The sequence below is a fragment of the Podospora pseudoanserina genome (assembly GCF_035222485.1).
Source record: "Podospora pseudoanserina strain CBS 124.78 chromosome 7 map unlocalized CBS124.78p_7, whole genome shotgun sequence".
In the NCBI taxonomy this organism is placed as follows: Eukaryota; Fungi; Ascomycota; class Sordariomycetes; order Sordariales; family Podosporaceae; genus Podospora; species Podospora pseudoanserina.
Genome location: NW_026946671.1, coordinates 1,349,344 through 1,373,103, shown reverse-complemented (window position 1 = coordinate 1,373,103; position 23,760 = coordinate 1,349,344). Strand labels below are relative to the sequence as shown.

The window sequence follows — 23,760 nt, the reverse complement described above, 5'->3', positions numbered from 1 at the left end:
TCACCGATGCTAGCCACCTTTTCTACTGAACAAGAGCACATGGCTAAAACCTTCCTTGCCGCTAGGTCGGCTGCCGGCCGGATCCCGTGACACTTCAACCTCTCTCCACAACGTCCGATGCTCGGCGATGTTGACCGCCGGTGAGCAAAAAATGCCGGAATTGTTCTGTCCGTGAAGCCCAGACCGAGAACGGCCAAACTAGTGAGGAGACTAAGAAACGGGCCGGGCTTGTTGGTCTGTAGGGCTGTTTGAATGGTGTTGGCATTAGAAGAGTGGAATTGGGGAGGCCATTTGATATCTATGTGGGTTATATTTGGTGGAGCTAGGTGTGGGGTGGGGGGGAGGTTGGATGAAGGTTGTGTATAAAGATGCTCTTTTGGGTATATAGATGCATTGAGTATTTATCTCGAGCAAAGTTGGTCAGTTGAGCTGATGAGTTTCATCGTTAGGATCGAGATGGTTATCTACGGGAGCTAATCACGTGGTGATTGGGGGGGGGAGCACAAGAAAGGGAAGATCATGAAGACGTAATCTAGATCTCTCTCCAGGGGATATGGAAAAGAATACCCAACAGACAAGTCAGATAATATCCACTTTCAGTGTCAATATTAGGAAGTGCTGCTGCGAGACCGCACATGTGTCATGCCCAAAGCGTTGACGAAACAGGAAGGTGGATGATGTAAGTGAGCTTACTTTTCCCTGCGGCAGTTTGGAGTTCAACAAAAATATCCGGGGAAATGGAGTTTGTTGCGGGTGTAAGACAGATTCTGGATTTGCACGCGCGCCTGTCGATCATTGACTGACAGGGAAGGAATGGGGGGCGACAAGACCTCGGGTTAGTCCGCCGAAGGTAGGAGGAGGGAAAAGGTTAAGAGTAACGTTGTGGGTTTGGGAATATGCGTGTGTGTGCGTGTGTGTGTGTGTGTGACCGGGTACTGGGAGGAGGAGGAGAGATCGGCGTGGTATATAAAGTCGGGTGTGTGACCCTCGCACAGAATGCTTGCTCGCATGGTTTTGGTTTTTGCGTCACCTTTTTTGTGTTTCTGTTCGGTCGGTGCAAGTCAACGGTTCGCCGTCGGTTGGAGTTTAGAACTTAGTCGTGTTCAATCAAGTCCGCTTGACTCGACTGTGAGGTGCTCATCCTATCGTCATTGACGATAAAGTTCAAAATGGCGTCTCAACCTCAAGGTGACACTTACCTCTCACCCACTGTGTTCCCCACGATAACCTCACTAACACCTCGTCAGTCCCTCCACCAGGGCCACCACACCAAGATGAAGAAAAGGCCGCTCACCGTCACCACACCGGCTCCTCCTCCTCCTCCTCTCTAGGCATCACCCCCACCGCTCCCGCCCCCGTCACCTGTCCCTCTCACACCACCCCCCGCAGACTGACAACCAAAATCGACCTCCACCTCGTCCCCTTCGTCATCATCCTCTACCTCATGGCCTTCCTCGACCGCGTCAACATCGCCAACGCCCGCGCTTTCGGCCTCGAAACCGACCTGGGCCTTTCGGGAACACAATTCAACACCGCACTCACAATCTTCTTCGTCCCTTACATCCTCTTTGAAATCCCCTCCAATATACTCCTGAAGAAAATCTCACCGAGGATATGGCTCAGCGGGTGCTGTATCGGCTTCGGGTTCATCACCATGATGCAAGGCCTTGTGCAGAACTACGCCGGGATTTTGACAACGAGATTCTTGCTGGGGTTGTTCGAGTGCGGCATGTTTCCTGGGTGTTTTTACCTGCTGGGGATGTGGTACAGACGAGAGGAGGCACAAAAGAGGTTTAGTTTGTTTTTCTCGAGCACGAGTTTGGCGGGGGCGTTCGGGGGGCTGTTGGCGAGCGGGTTAGGGAGTATGGATTATATGAGGGGGTATAGGGGGTGGAGGTGGATTTTCTTGATTGAGGGGGCGGCGACGGTGGTGATTGGGGCGATCTTTTTGTTTACTTTTCCTGGATTTGTCGAGGAGGCGGTACGTGATCTCTTTTTTTTCCGTTGTTTAGGGGTGGGGGCCGGCGCGAAAGGGGGTTTTGGTTGAAAATCTTCAACCACCGGAACAAAAATATCCAAATGATGGGAAAAGGATGCTAACAATACCAACAGACATGGCTCCGCGACGACGAAAGAGACTACATCAAAGCCCGTCTCCACGCTGACCAAGGCCACTCCGCCGCCGAGCGCAGCATCACCCTCAAGGACGTCGGCAAGGTCATGTCCGACTACAAGGTCTGGCTCGGCGGCTTCATGTACTTTGGCATTATTGTCCCCGCCTACTCGTACGCGTATTTCAGTCCCACCATTGTCCAGAGTTACGGCTACGACAAGATCCAGACCCAGCTTCACTCTGTGCCTCCCTGGGCAGTGGCGTTTGTCTTCGCCATGGTCATCGCCACGGCGTCAGACTGGCTGAAGCACAGGTTCTTGTTCACGGTTCTCCCGATCTGTATCTCGATCAGCGGGTTTGCGATTCTGCTGAATGTGCACGATAATTTGCCGGTGCAGTATGCGGCTTTGGTGCTGATTTGCATGGGCATGTACTCGGCGATGCCGATTCAGGTTTGTTGGTTTAATATGAACTTGGGTGGGCATCACCGGAGGGCTGTGGGGAGTGCGTGGCAGATTGGTGAGATTTCCTGGGATATTGCATTTGGAAACAAGAGACTGAACATGGGATAGGTTTCGGCAACATTGGCGGCATCATCGCTACATACTCGTTTGTTGGAGGCGACTTCAGGAAGGGGTACATCATCTGCGTGTCCTTCATCTGTCTGAGCGCTCTGTCGTGTATCATTTACGCGGTATCCATCATGGCTGAAAACAGGAAGAAGGCGAACCAGACTCTCCCTGAGGGCATGACGGAGCAGGAAAAGGTGGAGCTTGGGGTGAGTTTCTCTCGTAAACACCGTTGATCGACGAGACGGTATGCTGACAATCATGGATAGGATCTGAACCCCGATTTCAAGTATATGCTTTAATTTTCACAATGGAAATCGGGATGGTAGCTGTCATGTAATGAACAAATGAATGTGAAAGGAGGTAGATGAAATAAGATCTCTGACTATTGATCAAAAAGTTCGAAAGGGCATTGGCCAAGCCATTTAACGCGAAGTACATCGTAGTCTAGACAGCGCTATGGGACAGGCCTTTAAAGATAGTGAAGAGGCCTTCAGGATAGCACTAATACCTTCAAACATAGTAGGTATACCTTCAAGATATTGAAAGCCTCGAAAGATAGGTTGGAGGCCTATCGCTCATATCTGAAGGCACCACCACCACTCACCAACCACTGCTTGCCCCAGCAGGAACTAACTGAAAATGCCGATTGATATGTATTTAAGGCATATCGACTGTCTTCAAAGGCCTTTACTCCAAAAAACATACTCCATTTCTCTGTGTATTTTGAGAGCATTCGCATATCCAAAACTCTCCCCGTTCCCACCGCCAGAAAAAGGAAAAAACATTATGCCCTCAATAAGCCACAGCCCCCCTCAAAACCCCCCAAGCCCACCTCCTCGCCTCCTTCTCCTTCTCCGGATCCCTCCCATCACCCTCCCTATACCCCGCCCAAAATAGCTTCATCCCCACCGCCCAATAACCCCCCGCGATCTTCTCCCCCAAAGCCATCAACACCCTCCCCATCCCCCCAAACTCCCCAAATCCTCCAACATCACCTCCCTCCCCACCACATCCCTCTCCCTTTTGCACTCCTCCTGCCAAACAAACGCCAACACCAACGCCGCCACGCTCACCACCACCGGCGTGGCAAAACTACTCCCGCTCACCAACTCAAAACCCCCTCCCTTTTGGGCAAGTCGATGAACCAACAGATTCTCCCCCACCGCCATGAAATTATAGCCATTCTCACTTGCCTTGCAGCTACTCCCACTGGGCGCACTCCCCATGTCATTACAGCTATGAACACCAATCGCAAACCGGGCGTCAGACGCCGGCCAGGCAGCAGGCTCGTGACTCCCCTGGTTTGAAGTCGAGGCAAAAACCAAGATATTACTCCTCTGCGCCTCGAGAAGCGCCGCTCGCAGAGGTAATAACTCTTTCAGCGGCTGGTTGCGGTAGCCGAGGCTGAGGTTGATGATGTGAACCTTTTGGGTGATGGCCCACCTGATCGCAGCAGCAACGCGGGATGGGTCAGGGGCGGAGAGTTCGTTGCTGTCGACGCCGTGACATACACGACCGATGACGAGTTCTGCCCGGGGGGCTAGGCGGAGGATTAGACCTGCTATGGCGGTGCCGTGGCCGGCGAGGTCGACCATCGAGTGAGGCTGAGGGGGAGGTCCTTGCCTATCACCGGGGGGGGAGGGCTGGCAAAAGTCGTGGTAGGCTTTTATGCGGGTGAGCTGGGGTTCTTCGTCTTTTTCTGGTTGGGGAAGGTCCGAGAACGGGCCGGTGAAGTAGGCCGTGCGGGGGTGGGAGAAGTCGGGGTGGGAGCCGTCGAAGCCGGTGTCGAGGACGGCGATGCGGACGACGGGGTCGGAGTAGGTTGGCATGAGGCGCTTGGAGACTGTGGAGTTGAGGTGGGAGAGGGAGTGGTGGGAGATGGCGGACATGAGTTTGAGGCGGCGGAGACGGTCCAGGGTTTCTCGGGGGCTGTGGCGGGAGGCTTGTTAGATATTGCGGTGCTGAGTGATTAGAGGGGGAGAGGGCCTACAGTCCAAGTTTGTCTAAGCCATCGTTGTAGTGGCTTTCTGCGGACTTTGGAGGGTTTTCTTTGGAGGAGAGCTGGGCAGATGGTGCTGGTCGAGGATAGGAATTGGGCTGTGGGGCCTGTGCTGGTGTAGGCCGGGTATGTTTGATAGGCTGCTGAGAGGGTGACGGTCTCATCACAGGCTGTTGCTGAGGCATTTGACCATAAGATGGAGCTGCTTTAGGTGGAAGCTGGGTTGAGGCAGCCTTAGGAGGAAGAGGTCCAGCCCCTTTGGGAGGTTCGGTTGTCTGCTTACGACGAAACATCTTGTTGATAACAGGACCTCAAAGGAGGTAGAATATGAGGTAAAAGAAAGGAGTGAGTATGAACGATTAGTATGATTATTCTTTCAACAAGCAAGAAGAAACGTAGACATCATGCTTCTTATACTCGTCATCCACCATCACGCCAAGATTGGGCCTGGGCAGAATACACCATAGTAAGTGTAGATCTTTCCAACATCATACCAAACCCTCCATTCAAGCTACTATTCTAAACCTCAAAGTAAGCCCTAGCCCAATGTCTGCGCGGTTCTCGACATTTGATGATAGAAGTGATGCTTCATGATGGTGGATCATAAGGTCTCGGCCAACCACGTTGCGAGATTTCCACTTACAGCCGCCCAAATTGGGCACTAACCTGATCGATGTCACATCGATGTTCCATGCGCGACCACGGCGGCAACCTGACCCAGACTGTCGGGACAGTATATATATATGTTGGTCTCCAGGTCTCATCACAACCCTTCATCTTGATCGATCGCTGTGCGCGCGGCTGCAATACCGAACTGGTTTGTTTGATCGTTTATTTTTGGATTTAACAGGCGAAACACAGACTGTCGGCCACGCAGGTCAACTCGACACACCTCCATGACCTCGCGTCTCACCTCACCCATCCTTCTCAAAAGCATCATTCAGATACCCGACAAAACTCTCCCTCAACCTCCCCGCCGCCAACTTCCCAACCCCTTCCAGTCCAATCCCACCCCTATTCAACCCCACAAACGCCCTCCTATATCTCTGCAACTGCGCCAACCCCAGCTTCCTCCCGGGCAACTCCAACACCAACTCCTCCCCCCCATCATCCCCCCCATTCACCTTCGGCAACCTCACCGTCCCCCCCTCCCCCGCCTCATTTTGCTTTTCCAATATCCTCTTCACAATATCCTGCGTCTCCTTCTCCAACACATACAAATAATCCCCCCCGGGATCCTTATCCCTCTGCACGGTACTCTTATTGGGTATAACCTTCTTCTTGGCCCCCTCCCCAGCAACACTATCCCATATCTGCTCGTACACCCTCCTCGCCTGCTCCTCATCATCATCCCAAATAACCGTAAACAACGGCGAGTCCCACCTCGTCATGGGATTCGGCTCCTCATACCGAAACACCAGATTGTCCCAGTTCCCAGTTGAGTAACCTTCCACCCCACCCTCAGTCCGTAACCTCTCCTCATTAATCCTCCTCGCCTTGTCGACAGGGCATCCTATCTGTAATATCACCGACGGTGTAGCGAGGTTTTTTGCTTCACAATGGAGCTGATACCGCCACCCCTTGATGTAATTCATGCCATCGAGGATGACGATATCTTTTGGGGATAGGACTCGCTTGACGGCGGCGTAGATGGAGGCGCGGGCGTCCTTTTCGGAGGCGTTTGCGCTGCGGACGTGGGCAGGGAGGGAGGAGGGGTCGAGGTCGTAGACGGTGCGGGAGACGGACTGGGTTTCGTCTGAGATGAGGTGGAGGCGGTAGGGGGATGGGGGGTTGGAGGAGGCGATGCGCTCGGCGAGGTAGGTTTGTAGCTGGGCGGCTCGGTGGGATTTGCCTGAGGTGGGGAGGCCGGTAAGGATTATTAGCTGGTAAGAGTTGGTTAGGTGGTCTCATTGGTAATGTATTGTAAGTGGGGGTGGGCATACAGGCATGTTTGCAATGGTTTATAAAGACAAACTGGGTCGCGCGCGTCGTGGTGGTGGTGGTGGTGGTGAGAAATGAGAACCTTGAAAACCTGGGGGACATAATTATGGAGGGGCAGAGCTGTGTGGGGCCCGTTTGATGGTACCCATCCATGAGGAAAACATGGTGGGTTAGGGTTGTTTGTGATGATAAGGGTGAACCTTGATGGCTAGCCTTCTTCCATCCAGTTCAACATTTGTTTACATAAAATCCACTCCCTGAATACCTGACACCATCGGCTCGAAGATGAAAGCGACATGAATTTTATTTAATATGACGCAGTTTGTGACAGCCCTTAGCTTACTCGCCTTGAGCTGGAGAGGACGGCTTCCCTCGATAGATCAGTTTCAAACCACCTGAGCGGTGTTGGTGAGCGACAACCAATGAGACGTGTGGCGCAACAAGACAAACACGCCAGACGCAAGCGCCTTCATGAGGCTGAATCGGCTGTTAGCGCCCATACTGGTCCGTTAATGTCAGCTTTCAGTCTTCAGCCCACAGTTGGAACAAAGACGGTTTGGGAGCTCCGGCCCAGCCTAGCGGTCAAGAGCTGGCATGAGCTTGGTTGAAATGTCCTGCCAAGAGACAATCGAAGGAAATTGTATCCTCAGCTTCATGCTCGTCTTCTAATCATCAAAAAAAAACCTCCTTCTTGAATCAAACGATCCAGTACGTATACCCATGACTGAGAGTACAACAACTGACTGTGAGCCCCTCAGCACATTCCTAGTCCGGAATGACCTCCCTTCGTATTCTTGTCCTCCCTCAGTTGTACCTAAATGTAAATAATTACTTCAAAATGGCCCTCCACCCCCTCAACAGCATCTCCATCGTCGAGCTAGCAATCTACACCCCCGCCCTCCTCATCGCCATCCTCCTCTCCACCCGCCATGGCTTCCGCAACAACGCCGGCTGGCTCTACCTCATAATCTTCACCACCGTCCGCATCGTCGGCTCCTCCCTCAACCTAGCCACCATCGCCTCCCCCTCCAACCCCAACCTCATCGTCGCCTCTCAAGTAATGTACTCCATCGGCGTCTCCGCCCTCGTCATCTGCCTCTCCAACCTTTTAGGCCGAGTCCTCCTGGGTATCCGACAACAAGGAACCCAGACGTTCATCAGCCCACGCCACCAGAGACTTGCGCAAGTGGTGATGTTGATAGGGTTGATACTTTCGATTGTAGGGCAGAGTATGATGAGTGGTGAGATTGGAGATGCGGTTAGTGGGACGACGGGACAGCAGGCGGAGGTGGTGACTGTGCCGAATGAGAGTCAGGCTGGGTTGGGGTTGACTATGGCTGGGTTGGGGTTTGTAGTTTTGGGGACGTTGGTGACGATGGTGGAGAAACGGGCGGTGGAGCCAGGGGAGAAGAGGTTGTTGTTTGGAGTTGGGCTGGCGTCGCCGTTTATGATTGTCAGGATCGTGTTCTCAGGGTTGGCTACATTTGGGACAGATCCGAGGTTTAAGAGTTATGGCGGGGTGGGGAGTTTTGTGTGGTATTTTCTTGGGATGGGAGTGATTATGGAGATGATGGTTGTGTTGATATTGGAGAGCGCTGGGTTGACGTTAAACAGGCAGGCCGAGTGCTGTGCCGGTTGGGAGGTGGAGAGAAGGAAAGTTTGAGGGTTATTGATGGGAAGAGGTCACGATGGATATAATTGTCGGGCTATGTGTATTAATTTTATTCTGTCCCTTTGTCCATCACCTGGCATTCTGCTAAATGTCCGCTCGAATTCTTTCATACAATACGTATGACAGAAAACTCCTTGTTATACTTGGCAACAGACCGATTTTCTTTTATCCGCTTTTCTATTCCGAACCTCCAAAGCTGGTCACTGCGATCATGACCGAAAGTAACCTTCAATAAACCAACTCGCTGATACTTGATGGGCGAATTCCCCCCAACCTGCTCCAATATAATACAAGTAGGAGTACGAGTATCATACTCTATACCAAGGGGTAGACATGTAATTGTGAACCTGACACTAGCACGGACATCCACAGTATCCCAGCACAGGCACGCAGACACAAACGTGTGTTCAATCCGCAACTGGCAGGTCTGGAGTTCCTTTTCACCGTCAATACTATGAACAATTGGGAAAACCAGGTAACCGGAGACCTCAAGGTGTGCTCTCAAGACCCTTCCGAAATACTGTGGTCCTTTAGTTACACAGCTGACGCTTTCAATCCTCGGGATGGTATGGAAACAGTGGCCGAGCTTCTCCAGCTTATAATATAAGGACGGTTCAATAGCACTGGTCACCGATGCCCATGACCACGAAGGTGCGCGGTAAGGAGTGGAGAGTCTGTTTCCTGGAGTGTTCACCTTCCAGCCTAACTGCCCTTCAAGATTCTCTCTCCACATGCCTGCAAGATACGTGCGAGTTGGTTTGTCTCGTAGAAATGCCTTGGCTAGGCCCGCCAAAGCAGGTAGCTTGTCCTCGTCATAGGTCAAGCTACAGTTTGAGTAGATCGCGACAACTGATTTCCAACCATCCAGAAACACATCATATTCTTTTCCAACATGGTTTCTCGCAGGTGTCGACGAAGATAAGGAGGCAGACGATTCCGCGTCGTGGTCCGCAGTCACTTCCAGTCTGTTCCTCATTCCTTGATGTTGGATTGACCCTTTTGTGCTCTTCTGGGATAGAAGAGTCGTATAGAAAGGAGCTGCTTCGCACTGGGTCTCTTTGCGACATTCCAACAGCATCTGGCTGTCTGTAAAATGAAGAACCCGTGGCGACATGATTCGCTCCTGGAATGCCCAGCCTCTTGACTGTAATGGCCCACTGGAAATACACCTTTCTGCGAAGCCTGGATCGAGAACATGGTAATCATGATTGTCGCGACATGGATGTCCGCTAGGAGCCTTGATCTGTCGAGTGAATGGTACGGGGTCTTTCTTCCGAAACAAGCCATCTTCTGGACTTGTAGAGGCGGTAGCTGCAATTGTGCAAAGCGAATTCGCATAAACCTTCCACATGGCGGCGCCTTCGTGCTCCCAGTCTTCAGTAGAGTCCTGGATGATGCAGAAGGCATCGATCCACATGTAACGAACGCCGAATGCCCGGGCAAGCACAATCAGATCCTGAAATGTTCGAGGAAGCTCACTGATCGGCAGTCCCTAGCGGAAGGAGTCTAAGGTTGAAGATAAAAGCATGACCCGCTGAATCTTTACCCCCCACATGTAGCTCAGAGTAATGTACTGGGCTCGGGCGTCCACCCCGTCCTCTCCGGTTAACACGAGTCTCAAGCTTCCAGTCGCTTCGGGTCCGATATCCAGAAGCCACGAAGGAAGGTTAGCTGTATTGTGACCCGAGGGTTCCAGTGTTGATGCGCATTCCTTATGAGATGTTTGACAATGTCTAAGCCAATGAATGGCCAGGCGCATGGTTGGACTTGTCCCCGTTGATGTATCATTGTCCCGCGATATATCTCGGTGCATGTGATGAGCCCGCAAATTATCTGTGTGTAGTTTGATGAACTCAGCATACTGACAAGCTTTCCGATGAGTAGTGTCTGGTAACGAACGGGGTCTTACCAAAGTCTGGGACCAAAGTGAGGCTGGTGAAGGTGTATTCATGCTCGTTCCGGTATGTAGCAATGAAAATGTGCTTGCCATGTTTGATCCTATCTTCTGGTCCACTGGTGATTGTAGATGATGTAGTGTCAGGAAAGTGGCAGTCTGGTTCTACCCCTGACTTTTGTTTCCCCTTTCTGAGCCCACGAAGTCTGACGTCTTGCATGACAATGCAGCAGATCGCGCAGCCGTTTTGCACGGCGTCTCGAAAGGACAGCTGATCATGGTGGCATAACCTAAACGCCCCATATCGCTTCACCCTAAGGTCCATAGGGTGAGGATATATGAGGCTGGTGCAAGCTGAGCAAAGGGTTGTAGGGGACGTAGAAATCGGCCTACTACCCTCAACTTCTTCCACTCGTGGACTGCACCGCTGTCCCTTTCTCTGCATCATATTCATTACCTTCTTCATAGTTCTCCGCAATGTTTGTATTTGAAAGTAAATTCAGAAGCCTTCAGGAGTAAACGAAGTTTTCATGAATGACGTCCGTGGAAAGATCGGTGTAACGCCTGGGGGGGCCTTGTTGCTGCCTCACTCTACCAGGCTGATTCGTCGGTCTGCGATAATATTGATGCGGGTTGCTGGCTTGGCCAATCGGGCGGAGATGATGGCAGCTCTTTGGCTGCGTGACCGGACGCGTGACAACCACTGTATGGAGTATTTAATGTCCATCAGCAAGAAGGCTCATGGGTAAGTCAATGACGAACATGAATGCAGCATTTTGCCCAAGTGCCCAGCTTGGAGGGTATCCCCCAAACGCAAGGTAGCTACTGTGAGCCGATGAAGATTTCAGGTGTTTGATTCGAAGATCCAACGTCCCACTGCCGGTGCTCATATGATGGGCGTTGTTGGTTGTGGTTGGTAGGTATAGCCCGCAGCCTTGTCTGCGGTGTGCCTAGGAGCCTCAAAGCCCCAGGAACTCAAGGATAAGCTCAGGCGGGGTAAGCCGTCCCGATCAAGAGGTTGTAGAGCAAGATCTTGAATATGGATTCGTGTGACGATCAGCCTTATTTTTGATATCGCAATTTTCGCGTATCCTGGCCTATGAGTTCATGTTGGACAATCGAGAGCTGTGGTGGTTGTGGTACTTTACTGTGCAGTACAGGAAGCCAATCCAAATTGTCTCATTGGACAGAAGGGGTTAGGTGGGTAATGGGGTTCATCCGAAGTGGGGGAAACGGGTCCCGAACCGATCTGGGATCCGGGCTCGGCCCGATAATGCCAAGAACATCATTGGACCCCACGCAAACACTGATTGATCACTGATCTTCATCCTACACTCATCAACCACTGTTCTACATACAGTCTACTGGCTTCAAAATAATCGACTCTGACTGCCGACATATGCGACACATGACTACAAGAAGCCACAATGCCGCAGTGTGATTCAAGATGCTAGACACCAATGTGTCGACAAAATATTGAAACACAGCCACAAGTGCCACTTCCTCACAAGCGCCGGCAGTGGTAAGAGAAAGTTCCACAGCGTACCAATAGCACAGCGGCCCGACAACTCTCCTGACTGTCGGGAATCCCATATACTGCCCCATGAGTATAATCTCCATCCATCTTATGCCGCATCCATCCCCTAATTTGCGTGCTCGTAATACCTTGAGCTACAGATGCATGGTGTTAAGCCTCTGCCTGGGGTTGTGTTCGAAATACTCGACAGAATAGGAAGGCCAGAACTGACATCTGCCGGTCCCTGCATGGCGTTCTGCAGCCATAAGCTTCGTGGAATCGTGATGATGCTCTGGCAAGGGGCTATGTTTAATTGTTGTAAAGAAGTGGCCAATGCATGGGCTTTTCCCCCAGCTTTGCCTGATGGAGTCTAGTGTAGGGCTGTGTGCGGGTTAGCGCCATCTGGAGGATCTGCGTGATTTGACATCTGGTGAAGGGAAGGGAAGGGAAGGGAAGCCCTTCTGCGCCTCTTGGATATTTTGTCCAGATTCGGCCACTTACAACCTCTGCTGCGAGAAAGTCTCTCGCCTCAAGATGATTCCATCTTTGGGACGTTACACCGAGACGCTATTCGCCAAAGACCGACCTGCCTTCGGGCGTCTGCAGTTGCTACACACACACACACACATACACACACACACAGAGCATCTCCATCCGGTGCCCGGTGCTCAATGACGTTCGTGGGGGGACCAATGTCACATGCTGACCGAACACAACTCCCCGCTCGGTCCTGAAGATGTCTTCAACAACGATGATCTTCGATATACCGTGTCAAGACAAGTCTGCCAGCCATATGCCCTTCCATCCGGCGAATCAGTCATAATATAAAACAGCATCGTGCCATGGTACGTGTCGACGCTTTGTCTAGGCAGAGGCAGCCGTATCCACCCTCTCGCTAGCTAGCTCGACGTCGTTTAAGTATGGGCGGTGACGGCATCACAGCATCTCAAACGCCCCGAAACGTCTTCCGGGCTAGCAATTCCGCACACTCTCGACATTTTCCATCCCGTATTCCGCACTTGGCGGCACATAAGTGAGCAGCCACGCCGGCGAGGGAATGTTTCTAGAAGGGCTCTCCAGACCCAGCATGCAGCCATCGCCAGCCATGGGCGCCATGCCACCCATAGCGAGCTCTTCCCCTTCTCGCTTGAGGTGATCTCGTTGACGAATCACATCTCGCGGGGACCTTTTTAAGCTTCGAACCCCGGTCTCGTCTGGGAGCGCCGCCAAGCCTGATCATGTCCCCTTTTGCTGGGAGAACGCCTTCGCACAGGTGTCCCAACTAGGAAAGACCCCTGTCGTCTTCGTCTCTGCTCCACACCAGCACCGGCCAATGGTTAGATGGTGACAACACCATCGAGAATCGAGGGTTCAAACACATGGTGAAGGTCTCGCTTCACGACAGTAACACGCCCAGTTGCCCCGAGCGCCAAGGTACCCGTCTAACTAGAGGCTGTGGTGCCGCTGTCAGGGGCTGTGTGGGCAATATCATGTCGTGGGCAGCGGGGGCTGCTTGGCGTTTTCTCCATCTTCATCACATTCGCAGCCAGTTGCAGCCCATAGCCCTATGAAAATCAACCCATGAACCGAGGAATTGACTCAAGGGTTCCGTGGGAGACACGATACAACTCTGGTCAACCTCAACCGCCCCGGACTTGAACCTGCGGCCTCCTGTGCACCTCCTCCATCCTCCACACCCCAACTTTGCTTATTATAAGACCTCAGCCGGACAGGCTCCTTCCTAGGCATTCTCCCCACACCTCGGCCGCCACTCAAACACAGAATTCTCGTTCTCATTCGACATCCTCAACGACTGCCTTGTGCCTCCTTCCGGATAGCGCCAGCTCCCTCCCGGTGAGCAGCCATAGCAGACGGCCACTGAGACGGACGACCGACCCCAACTCGGGAGCTAACTTGAGGCTCTTTGGTCGATGCCAGCGGCGAGTGAGACTGTGCCGTCAGACGCGTTGTGTTCAACCCGGGTCTTGTACCGTGTTTGGCATCAACCAGCCAGTTCCAATCTTCAAAATGGTCTATTGTGGGAAGCCAAGTAAAGGATGCTCCAACTGTCGTGATCGAAAAATCCGCGTGAGTAACCATTTCCTTCAGCCTATTTGCCGCCGATCCCACTCAAGGGTGCTCGTATAATCAGCAGACAATCCACCGCGACTCCATCTTCTGCCCTCACTTTCAAGCCACCGTCCTGGCTAACATAGCGCCCAGTGTGATCAGAGAGCACCAGGGTGCGGCCAGTGCGAAAAGAGGCATCAGACATGCCCTGGCTATCGAAATCTAGTGGATCTCATGTTCCGCGATGAGAGCTCTCACGTCATCAAGAAGGCCAAGGCGAGGGCCCGCAAGAAGGGGAATCTGATCGTCGAGCCATCAACACCGTCTGGATCCGAGGGGAGGTTGTCAGTCACACCAGAACCTCGGGGAAAGCCATCGGTAACGATAGTAGTTCCCGCCACGCCAGCCCCAACCAGTCCCGCAGATTCGGATGCATGGGGATTCGACGACAGCCTACTGATGTCACCAGAGTCGGGAAGCTGGCCAACAACACCTCCCGCCATGGCACTCTACAACATTCCAGCGGTATGCCAGGAACACGGCTTTGCCTTCTTCTTTTCACGATTTGTGACAGCACACGAAACGGCCTGTCACCAGAAGTTCGACTTTGTCCGAGAAGTCTGGAAGCCCTCCCGGACCAAGCGGGAGCGGCAGGTCGACTCTGTCCTCGCCAGCTTGACAGCGGTGGGACTGATGGGCATGGCTAGTTTACAACGGAGGAACGATCTGATGGATGCTGCGAGGAAGTCGTACGGGGTAGCGTTGGGACTGACCAAGGATGCGTTGAAAGATCCAGCAGAGGCGGTCAAGGACAGCACCATGCTTTCCATCTTGATCCTCGGTGTCTTTGAAATGATGGCCGAGAGCCCAGCGCGAGCACGAACAGTCACTGCTTTCCAGGAGCATGTCAACGGTGCTGCCGCCTTGGCCAGAATACGAGGACCAGCCCAGTTCCAGACCCGAGCCGGAAGACGAATGTTTTCGATGCTCTGCCAAAGAGTTGTGATCAGCTGCGCAATGAAAGATATGCCTATGCCACAACACTTGAAGGAGCTCTGGCATGAGATGGCCAAGACTCTGGAGCCTGGGAACCCTACCAGACACCTGATGCCCCTGGTGTGGCGGGTTCTTCAACTCCGTCACGATATCAAGAATCATGCCCTTACCGATCCAGAGATCATTGTCGAGCAAATCCTCTCTATCGAGAACGACCTCGAAAAAGTGACAGACAACATGGCCCCGTCATGGCGATACCGTCAGTTCAAGGTAACCCAGCATCACGACGCCGTCTTCGAGGGCTACTGCCACCTATACCCCTCCCTCCACCACGCCAACATCTGGAATTGCATCCGGACCACCCGCGTTCTGATACTGGAGACCATTCTGTCTCAAATATCCGAGGACTTTTCCTCTTTCAACCCACGTCTCAATTCGAGCCGCTACATCGAAGAGTACAACCACGCCCACCGGAAACTCAAACGCCTCGTCTACGATATCTGCGCCTCGGTCCCCCAACACCTAGGACTAATGGACCCAGTAGACGGCTCCATCGGCTCCCAAGACGAAGACGACACCTCCGCCCGCATCGCCACCGTCGAGGTCCGCGAGACCCCCAGCCCACCAACCTCGCCTTCCTCTCGGTCGTGCGACTCCACCAGCCCTTCCGAACCCCGCCGTCACCTCGCCGGCCTGACAATCCTCGACGTGACAAAAGCCCGCGACGAAGACGATGAAGCAGAGCGGTACATGCTCCTCGTCTCAGCAACCAGCACCGTCGTCTGGCCGTTGTATCTGGTGGGGATGAGCACTGCTTGCACCGAAGAAATGAAAAACTGGGTTGTGGGAAGACTGAGAATGGTGACGATGGAGACGGGGATCAAGCAGGCGGATGCGCTGGCTAATCTTATTGCTGATGAGGGGGGTGTTGGCGGGGTGGACTGGATTGATCCTACTTTAGAGCCGACAATGGGGGGAGATGGGCTGTTGTTGTCGCCGGATATGCTATCGCATGATGGGTGGGGAATGGAGGGGGGTTGTATGGATTGGGGTTGTCACCGTTGCAGGTGCCGATGGAGTATATGGGGGATGATTTTGGGGTGGGGGTTGGGGGATTTGGTTTGGGTTTGAAGAATGGAAGGGGAAAAGATGATGAATGATACCAGACTATATGAACTTCTTGTACATTTTTTTTTTTTTTTTGTATATTATTATGGCCGCTGCCGCTGATGAGAAAGGCAGATGTGATGATGACCTGAAGTCATGAAATCTCGAAAGATTTATTACAAAAGCCACGCAGTGTGACGAAATTTTTATTTTTATTGCCGCTTTCCTTGCCAACATATACACATGAATCATTCGCATTGTTCAGGTAACCCCCAAACGCCAACAATGCTTTTTCCACCCATAATCACCACCCATCAAAATTCCCAAATCCCCCTCCCCCCACCCTCGTCTTCTTCTTCACCGGTTCCTCCCAAGTATCTGTCTCCCCTTCCCCCTCCCCTCTTGTCTCTGTCCCTTCACGTCCTTCAAATACTTGCCCCCCCCCTTCCCCCCTCCTCCCCCCTCAACCTCTTCCCCGTCCAAGTAGTCCTATCATCCTCCGTCCCCCCCTTCCTCTCCACCTCCTTCTTCTTCTCCTCCTCCCTCTCCTTCTCCCCTTTCTCCCTCAAAAACTCCTCAAAACAATCCACCAATACCACCACCTCCTTGATCTTGATCTCCTCCAAAGGCCTACTATCCTCCCCCACCCTCGCCCCCTCCATTTTTGCTAGTGTCCCCTCCGAATCAACCACCCTCCCAAAAACGGTGTGCTTCCTGTCCAAATGCCTCGCCTCCCGATACGTGATAAAAAACTGACTGCTGTTCGTGTTCTTCCCCTTATTCGCCATGCTCACCACCCCGCGTTTATCATGCTTCAACGGACCCTCCAGCTCATCATTAAACGTCTTCTTCCATATACTCGTCCCACCTCTCCCCGTACCAGTGGGATCACCACCTTGGATCATGAAATTTTTGATGTTTCTATGAAAAAGGGTGTTATTGTAGTATCCTTTCTGGGATAAGCGCAAAAAGTTCCAGACGGCTTTGGGAGCGAATTCGGGGAGGAGTTCTAGGGTTAGGTCCCCCAAGGTGGTGGAAATGCGGACGTAGGCGGGATGTTTACTGTTGGAGAGGCGGCGGGGTTTGAGGAGGTATTCTTCTTCTGAGAGGAGGGCTAGCGAGCCGGAAGTGGAAGGGGTGAGGCCGGTGGAGGTGAAGGAGGCGGCGGCGGCGCCGGTGGTGTAGATTGCCGAGTTGGAGGGTTTTTGTTTTTCTTGGATGAGGGATTGGCGCGGGGTGGTGGTGGAGGAAGAAGATTTGGTGAGGATTTTGGAAGAGGCAGATTGGTTGATGTCTGATGCCGACTGGCGAGCCTCACGGGCGCGGGCGACGGCTTCTTTTGCGCGGAGGACTTTATCCCCTATTCTTCCCAGGGCGTCGATGTTGATGCCGCTTTCCTTGCGGGTTTCGGCTTGTTCTGGTGTAAGTGCGACTTCCTCACCGTCTTGAATATGTTTAAACTGGCTGAGGTCACGGCTGGCGGCGTTTTGGGGGTCTTGCAAGGTGATGATGTCTTTGCGACCGAACTCGGCGTCGTCGACGAGGTCGCGCCACATTTTGGGCTTGATGTTCATCCGCTCGACGGTTTCCCACGCAAAAACGTTGGCGTAATTGCCGTGGCGGATCGCAACGATGTGGGTGTTGTCGGTGAAGACCTTGAAGGTGACGGGGTCGATGAAGTCGCCTTTGCCGTCGGTGGGGATGCCATTGCGATCGTTGCTGTCGTTGGTGTCGGCGTTGCGCGCAAAGTTGAGCTTGATCAGGTCCTTGGCGGAGAGTGGTTTGCCGTCGATGGGGTTCGTTCCTTTCTTTTCGAGCCAGGCGCTGATGACTTCGACGTCGAAGATGGTGCCGTCGGCGGTGCAAACTGGGTTCTTGAAGGGTTGGAGACTGGCGGCGCAAAAATTGAAGGGAAGGCGCTTGAAGCTCGCATGCGCTCCAGTTCGTTGCGCGCGTGATCCTGCATTTGCGCCGACACTGGCGCCGTAGGCATCGGCGGATGACCACTCGGAATGGGTGATATATAGCTTGTCCGTTCCTTTACCCATCTTTGCGACAAGTTTGGTTGGGGGGTGATCACTGGTGATTGGGGTGTGACGTAAAGATGGCGGGAGCAAACAAAACAATTGTTGATTTCCAGAAGGTTGTCAGGCACACCTCTTATCTTATCGGCTGGCAATTCACTACCTGAATCTGACAGGGGCCAGGGGCTCAGCTCGCAGTTGGCGATGACGCCTCGCACGGCACAGTGTGCTGATTGGCTCCAGCTGCGTTTCATACAGTGGGTGCCCGTTGGAGCAGGGAGCTTGCGCAACGTCGACCAGCGCACCCCAGACAGTGATCGGTGCAGTAGCAGCCCATCTCCAACTTCAACCTGGCCTGCATCTTAAACTTTTTGAAAATCGACCTCTTTTTTTCTTATCAAGACGAAACTCAAGTCTCGCCCGACGAAAGCAGCCACCAGACACTGAAGCGCGAGACGGTCGAATCCATGGTGCAATTCGCCGCTTCAACTTTCTAGACCACATCGGGACACGTACGCTCGCTGTCTAACATCAACCCGAACCGACATTCGACGACAGCCAGACACACACGACATCACCACCCACCATGAGGGGTTGGGCATCCACTTTATTCCTACTGGCGTCGTCCACATGGACTGCCAAGGCGTTGGAGATCGCATTGGTGAGCACTGTGCTCTGCCAGCTTTGTTCTCTAGCCATGAGCTAACAATGCGCCGGAAAAACAGGACCAGACAGACGAAAACAGGCAACGATGTGCCGGCATGTACGATAAGCAAGCCTGGGGCGGCCCCGTCGACCCCTTTATCCTCGTCAAGTTCACCGACGTCGGCAAGGACTCGGGACCCGATCCAATCACCAGTCTCCTGATTGTGGAATGGAAGGACACAGACTACATCGGCGTGGGACAAGAGGGTGGCGGTAGGGAAGCCATCTGCCGGCCGAAGGATGTCGAGATGGGATACTGCAAGGAGGCCCAGCTGGGTGAATTCATTCTCGCGCCAAACGCTACCGAAAAGTCCGAAAACTTGATCCTCACCAAGGCCGTCCACCTCAAGAAAGCGAGCCCGATTAACTACCCCATCACCAAGACTGGTTACTACTGCGTCATTACCGATCAGTTTACCGACAATGATTACGAGGCTATCGTGGAGTTTAGAAACGCATATGGAGAGCTCCCGGCCACACAGATCCCGAAGCTGCCGTTTTATGGAGGAATAACGATCCTCTATGCGCTGGTGTTGGTGTACTGGGGCTTTCTCTACTATCAGCATCGCACCGATATCTTGGCTGTGCAGAACTATATTACAGCAATCCTCATCTTCCTCGTCGTGGAGATGTTGATGACATGGGGATTCTATGGTGAGTATGTCATGATGTTGCTGGTGGACTGTTTCACTAACGAGACCTAGACTATCTCAACAGACATGGGTCAAATCTTGGGTCCAAGATCTTGCTGGTCGTGGTTGCCGTCTTGAACGCTGCGCGCAACTCGTTTTCGTTCTTTCTGCTCCTGATCGTCTGCATGGGTTATGGTGTCGTCAAGCCCACACTCGGCAAGACCATGATCTATGTCCGCTGGCTCGCCATTGCGCACTTTGTCTTTGGCATTGTCTATGCGGTGACAAGTTTAGTCATAACACCCGATAACGCCGGTAAGCCAGGAGTCCCTACCCCTTTGTCGAAGATCACAAGCTAACCCAATTAGGCCCCTTCGTACTCCTGATTGTCTTTCCCCTGGCCGGCACTCTCACAGCCTTCTACGTCTGGACCCTCAACTCGCTCAACTTCACCCTCAAGGACCTCCGCGAGCGCAAGCAGCACGTCAAGGAGACCATGTACAAGAAGCTGTGGTGGGGCATACTGATCTCCATCATTGTCATCTTTGCCTTCTTCTTCTTCAACTCCTTCACCTTTGCCTCGGCCAGCGACCCGGATTTTGTGCCCTTCCACTGGAAGAGCAGGTGGTTCATTCTCGACGGCTGGCTTAATATTGTTTACTTTGCCGACGTGGCCTGGATCGCCTATGTCTGGAGGCCGACGGCGAACAACAAGCGCTTCGCCATGAGTGACGAGATTGCGCAGGAGGACGACGGGACGTTTGAGATTGCCAATCTTGATATTGGGAATCCGGATGAGAGCGATGATGAGGATGAGGAGCAGAGGATTGGGAAGAACCAGCAGCAGCAGGAGAGAGGGTTTGCTGGGGCGAGTGTGGCTGGTGGTGTGTTGCATCCACCTCAGCAGAGTGGGGTTGCTTCTTCGTCTTCTGGGCAGGGGCAGCAGCAGCAGAGGAAGGCCAGTCCGGAGAGGGACTCGTTTGATGGGGAGACGATTTTTGCGGTTGGGGAGGATGGGGATAAGTTTTCGAGTGATGATGAGGATGATGATAGTGAGGAGGAGGCTAAGTTGGTGAGGGGGAGGAAATAGATTATCTCTTTTGGGTAGGGGGAGGGGGGGGGGATAATGAGGAAGGGAAGGTGGTATATAATGTCGACATGAAGTAGGGAAGAAGGATGGTGTGAAAGGGGGAGGTGGGGTAAAAGCACAACAACAACAACAACAACACCAACAACAACAACAACAGACGATGTTCTTTAGAACAGATATAACGGACGTGCTTGAAAAGGCGGCAGCTCGTCGGAATATTGAAAGTTTATTCGTGTACTTGTAGTGTTACATTTTCGCAAGGCCTGTCTTATTTGTTGACGGTGGGTAGGCATGGGCGTCGTTGCATTTTTGCATTTTTGTTTGGATTAATGGGAGATGGGAATAAAGAGAAAGCATTCTACTACTGTTCGGTGGTTTATTGGGATGTGTTTCACCACCATGATCTTTCATCTACAACAACCTCATCAACACCAGCACCCTTACACACCATATGGGTTTAATAGTGTCTACTCTCATTGTAGTGAGGCCTTTTGAGATATTAGCACCGTCCAAGCCGTGGAAAGCCTCCCTTAGATGCCTTTCGGCTTTGGATCCCGGTTTAACAACGTCTACACTCATTAAAGAGAGCATTCAGCACCGTACAAAACCATTATGCTCCGAGGGCAGCCAATACTAACATGTAATATAGGCTTGAGGCTTGAGTAGTAGCAGTAGGCGACGGTACCAGGGCTTGTTGTTGGTGCTGCTCGAGATGTCATGAGGCAAAGAGGACGGCGGTTGTGGCTAGTAGAACGCAAACATCTTCGTAGGCAGTCTTGACGCTCGAACGCGAGAATACAAGTAATGGCAGAGCAAGCCACATGGTCGGCATAGCCAACACAAAATTCGTAGCCAAACGCTCTGGTCAGCCAAACTGTATTTTGTCAGGACTTCGTACACCGCCTCCGATTTACCATAAATTCCCTTTTACGTTTAACATCCGACTCTGCAGCCCGAAACATACCTTGACCTGTCAAAAGATAAAGGCTTGCGAATATACCATGTCCTCCTCCATATGCGTATGGCCCTACTGGGCCCAGTTACCAGCAGAAATACGTCAAATTGTGCTGGAATCGCTTCACTAAATCACCCCTTCGAAACCGATAGCAGTGGGATCCATCCAATAACCCGGCTGGCAAATCATCAAACCTGCAAAGGATCGTTCTAAATACGCTGCTGTTAACAGAGAGTTTCAACACTTCTTTGAAGCCATCAACTTCCGCCACCTGGCGCCCTCACAGCACGAGCTCCCCGACTTTGGCCGGCTTGTATCTGGCCGACGCATTTATAGATTGGGCTGCACTCGCTACCTCTGGTTGCGTGTGCTCCTGCCAACTTAGGGATGCGATGTCTGCCTGAAGGACGAAGACTCAACTACCCAGGAAAACAACAACGCGACATTCACTAGGGCTCTCATTCAATTACTGGATATTCTGTCTCGGTGGAAGAGAAAAGACGCACTCGTGGAACACCAGGACCCAACAAAAGGCATGACCTTAGAGCTCAGCGCACACTCGGTAAGTGACGCGCAGCGTGTCTGGAAACATATGTTTTACTTGAAGGATACGTACCCCTACAAGCCGCAACCTGGTCAATGGGCTTTCCGGAGGCGTTTTGAGTACTTTTTCATGAAATACTACGAAGACTTCGAGATCAGACACATCAACGACAACTTTCATCATCATCAGCATGGAGCTCTGATGCTCAGACACGTCTCTGCTGAGGCTAGATCGCGACTTATGGGTACAAAGCCGTTGTATTTTAACTTTAGGAACAGCCCGTTGCGCGGTGGCCGACACAAGGCGATCAAGACTCCCTCAGTGTGAGATTGTCACAGGACTACCTTCCGCCGGCAGTTTCATCGAGCAGTGAACCCATATGTTCGTTATAGGCTGCTTGGGGAGAGCTTTGTTTGTATGCAGCGCCTCAGGCTCGAGTTTTGGTGCCTCAATCTGGTGGACGGAGTTTATGATGACACGGGCAGAATTTACGGTACGTTACCTCTACCTACTTTGGTCCCTCCCACAGCTTTAAAAGTTATGTCAACTGACGCAATTCAAAAGGCAATTCAAAGAGCTGTGCGACCTCGTCCTTTTTCAAGTCTTCAGAAGGCCCCAACAAACCCGCGTCATCAAGCTTTCTTTTTATGTGGATTATAACCTCTTGATCAACGGGTGGGATTGCTTCCATAGGCCTCCAGACGCAGTTAACATTTTCGGAGCTGCGTTGGCTGTCGGGAGTCACGACCTCGAAGCTTTGGCAAGTTCGTGGGATTCGGACGCCGAGTAGTTCTTTGCGCCATTCGACGTTGATCTTTTTCACCACCACCGTTATGAATTTCGCCTAGAAGATGGGTTTGTGGGGTGGGAGCCTCAGTGGTCGAACCTCAAGCGTCTTGCTTTGACAACAAGGGTCCTTCACCCCGAAAGCTCACACATCAGAAAGAATCGGCTGCTCCTTTGGGCCGCCCACGCTGCCATCAGAATGCCAAAACTGGAGATGATGGAATATGGAACTGCTGGGGCTGGACAGTTGAGACGTCGCAGGCCTGCGTCTTTCGCTACAGCTTCAAGGAGAAGGACGCCCTTCATAGCCGAGGATGACCTTCCACTTGATGAAGGATGTCATGCCTGGCGCAACAATACGGGCCATTATAACTGAGCTTGAGTTGGGGTCGGATATAATCCATTTACTCTCAGCATTTCAGATCTATGCGGAAACAGCACAACGAACGTGGGCTTCTTTGCAGTGATCGAGAGTGCTACTCACCACCTCCCGCGCTCGCAAACCCTCTACCCTTGCGTCAGCAAACCAGCACACGTGCACCCGCCAGACTTGCCCCTTTTCTCGTTGTATTTTCAACTTCGCTTCCTCGCGTACCACCCACCACCATTCCCAAGCCATCACCATCATCGTTCACAAAGCCCCCCTTCCTTTATTGTTCCTCGCTTGCACGCACTCCCGGTTTTTGGTTCTTTGCTCACTCGCGCCCCTGTTTTTCTCCATCAAAGAAATGCCTCCCAAAGGAGCGCCCGCCCAGGGACCTGCCGCTCGCGGCGCCAAGCCAGTTGGATGATGTGTGTCTTTGTCGTCTGTACTCGTCTAACTTGGTCCAATATAAATAGACGAGGAGCCCGAGTTTGAGAGGTGCCCTCTCCTAAGCACCCCCACCGCCAGCACCACCAACACCTCCAGCGCGGCTGCATGACCCGGCCGACTGCCCCAAGGATAGGATCAAGAACACTTACATTTCTGAGGACCCGGAGGACTAATACTTCTTTTTTGTCGTGATTTTTGTATGTTTTGTTTATGTTGTTGGAATAGGGGGAGGAAAAAGGGAAGGGGGTTGCTGTCGGGGGGATTGTTTTGTTTTGGGTGTTTTTTTTTCTTGTTTTTTTTTGGCTGGCTTTATTGGGGGTAGGTTTTATT

At 52.4% G+C, this 23,760-nt stretch overlaps 7 protein-coding genes across 7 annotated transcripts; 4 read left to right on the top strand and 3 right to left on the bottom strand.

The window, feature by feature from the left end:
* The first annotated feature begins 731 nt into the window (after window positions 1-731).
* Window positions 732-3,088, top strand: TNA1 (High-affinity nicotinic acid transporter). Its single transcript, XM_062950700.1, has 5 exons — window positions 732-1,188; window positions 1,248-1,981; window positions 2,113-2,632; window positions 2,686-2,891; window positions 2,952-3,088. The coding sequence occupies exons 1-5, from the start codon at window positions 1,170-1,172 to the stop codon at window positions 2,982-2,984; spliced, it is 1,512 nt and encodes a 503-aa protein (XP_062796735.1). The 5' UTR covers window positions 732-1,169; the 3' UTR covers window positions 2,985-3,088.
* Window positions 3,089-5,598: 2,510 nt separating this feature from the next.
* Window positions 5,599-6,742, bottom strand: KTI12 (kti12, chromatin associated; the record flags this gene model as incomplete). Its single annotated transcript, XM_062950699.1, has 2 exons — window positions 6,628-6,742; window positions 5,599-6,567 (listed from the first exon to the last, which is right to left on the bottom strand). The coding sequence occupies exons 1-2, from the start codon at window positions 6,631-6,633 to the stop codon at window positions 5,599-5,601; spliced, it is 975 nt and encodes a 324-aa protein (XP_062796734.1). The 5' UTR covers window positions 6,634-6,742.
* A 658-nt stretch (window positions 6,743-7,400) lies between these two features.
* On the top strand, window positions 7,401-8,288 carry QC764_710760 (uncharacterized protein; the record flags this gene model as incomplete). The annotated part of the gene is made up of 1 exon (XM_062950698.1): window positions 7,401-8,288. The coding sequence occupies one exon, from the start codon at window positions 7,401-7,403 to the stop codon at window positions 8,286-8,288; it is 888 nt and encodes a 295-aa protein (XP_062796733.1).
* A 115-nt stretch (window positions 8,289-8,403) lies between these two features.
* On the bottom strand, window positions 8,404-11,264 carry QC764_710750 (uncharacterized protein; the record flags this gene model as incomplete). Its single annotated transcript, XM_062950697.1, has 3 exons — window positions 10,207-11,264; window positions 9,844-10,130; window positions 8,404-9,789 (listed from the first exon to the last, which is right to left on the bottom strand). Exons 1-3 carry the CDS (start codon window positions 10,655-10,657, stop codon window positions 8,404-8,406), a joined length of 2,124 nt encoding a protein of 707 aa, XP_062796732.1. The 5' UTR covers window positions 10,658-11,264.
* Window positions 11,265-11,540: 276 nt separating this feature from the next.
* On the top strand, window positions 11,541-15,904 carry QC764_710740 (uncharacterized protein; the record flags this gene model as incomplete). The annotated part of the gene is made up of 2 exons (XM_062950696.1): window positions 11,541-13,795; window positions 13,931-15,904. The coding sequence occupies exons 1-2, from the start codon at window positions 13,736-13,738 to the stop codon at window positions 15,902-15,904; spliced, it is 2,034 nt and encodes a 677-aa protein (XP_062796731.1). The 5' UTR covers window positions 11,541-13,735.
* A 401-nt stretch (window positions 15,905-16,305) lies between these two features.
* Window positions 16,306-17,928, bottom strand: cyp8 (cyclophilin peptidyl-prolyl cis-trans isomerase Cyp8; the record flags this gene model as incomplete). Its single annotated transcript, XM_062950695.1, has 1 exon — window positions 16,306-17,928. The coding sequence occupies one exon, from the start codon at window positions 17,926-17,928 to the stop codon at window positions 16,306-16,308; it is 1,623 nt and encodes a 540-aa protein (XP_062796730.1).
* Window positions 17,929-18,079: 151 nt separating this feature from the next.
* PTM1 (Membrane protein ptm1) lies at window positions 18,080-20,487 on the top strand. The gene is made up of 4 exons (XM_062950694.1): window positions 18,080-18,565; window positions 18,630-19,263; window positions 19,314-19,556; window positions 19,610-20,487. The coding sequence occupies exons 1-4, from the start codon at window positions 18,491-18,493 to the stop codon at window positions 20,329-20,331; spliced, it is 1,674 nt and encodes a 557-aa protein (XP_062796729.1). The 5' UTR covers window positions 18,080-18,490; the 3' UTR covers window positions 20,332-20,487.
* The last annotated feature ends 3,273 nt before the right edge of the window (window positions 20,488-23,760 follow it).

What these genes read in the sequence shown, in the direction of transcription:
- TNA1 (XM_062950700.1), top strand. An exon ending in CTGGATTTGTCGAGGAGGCG is followed by an intron (nt 1,982 to 2,112) that starts GTACGTGATCTC and finishes CAATACCAACAG; the next exon opens with ACATGGCTCCGCGACGACGA. An exon ending in AGGAAAAGGTGGAGCTTGGG is followed by an intron (nt 2,892 to 2,951) that starts GTGAGTTTCTCT and finishes AATCATGGATAG; the next exon opens with GATCTGAACCCCGATTTCAA.
- PTM1 (XM_062950694.1), top strand. Translation starts at nt 18,491, where the DNA reads ATGAGGGGTTGGGCATCCACTTTATTCCTACTGGCGTCGTCCACATGG. An exon ending in GATGACATGGGGATTCTATG is followed by an intron (nt 19,264 to 19,313) that starts GTGAGTATGTCA and finishes AACGAGACCTAG; the next exon opens with ACTATCTCAACAGACATGGG. An exon ending in CATAACACCCGATAACGCCG is followed by an intron (nt 19,557 to 19,609) that starts GTAAGCCAGGAG and finishes TAACCCAATTAG; the next exon opens with GCCCCTTCGTACTCCTGATT.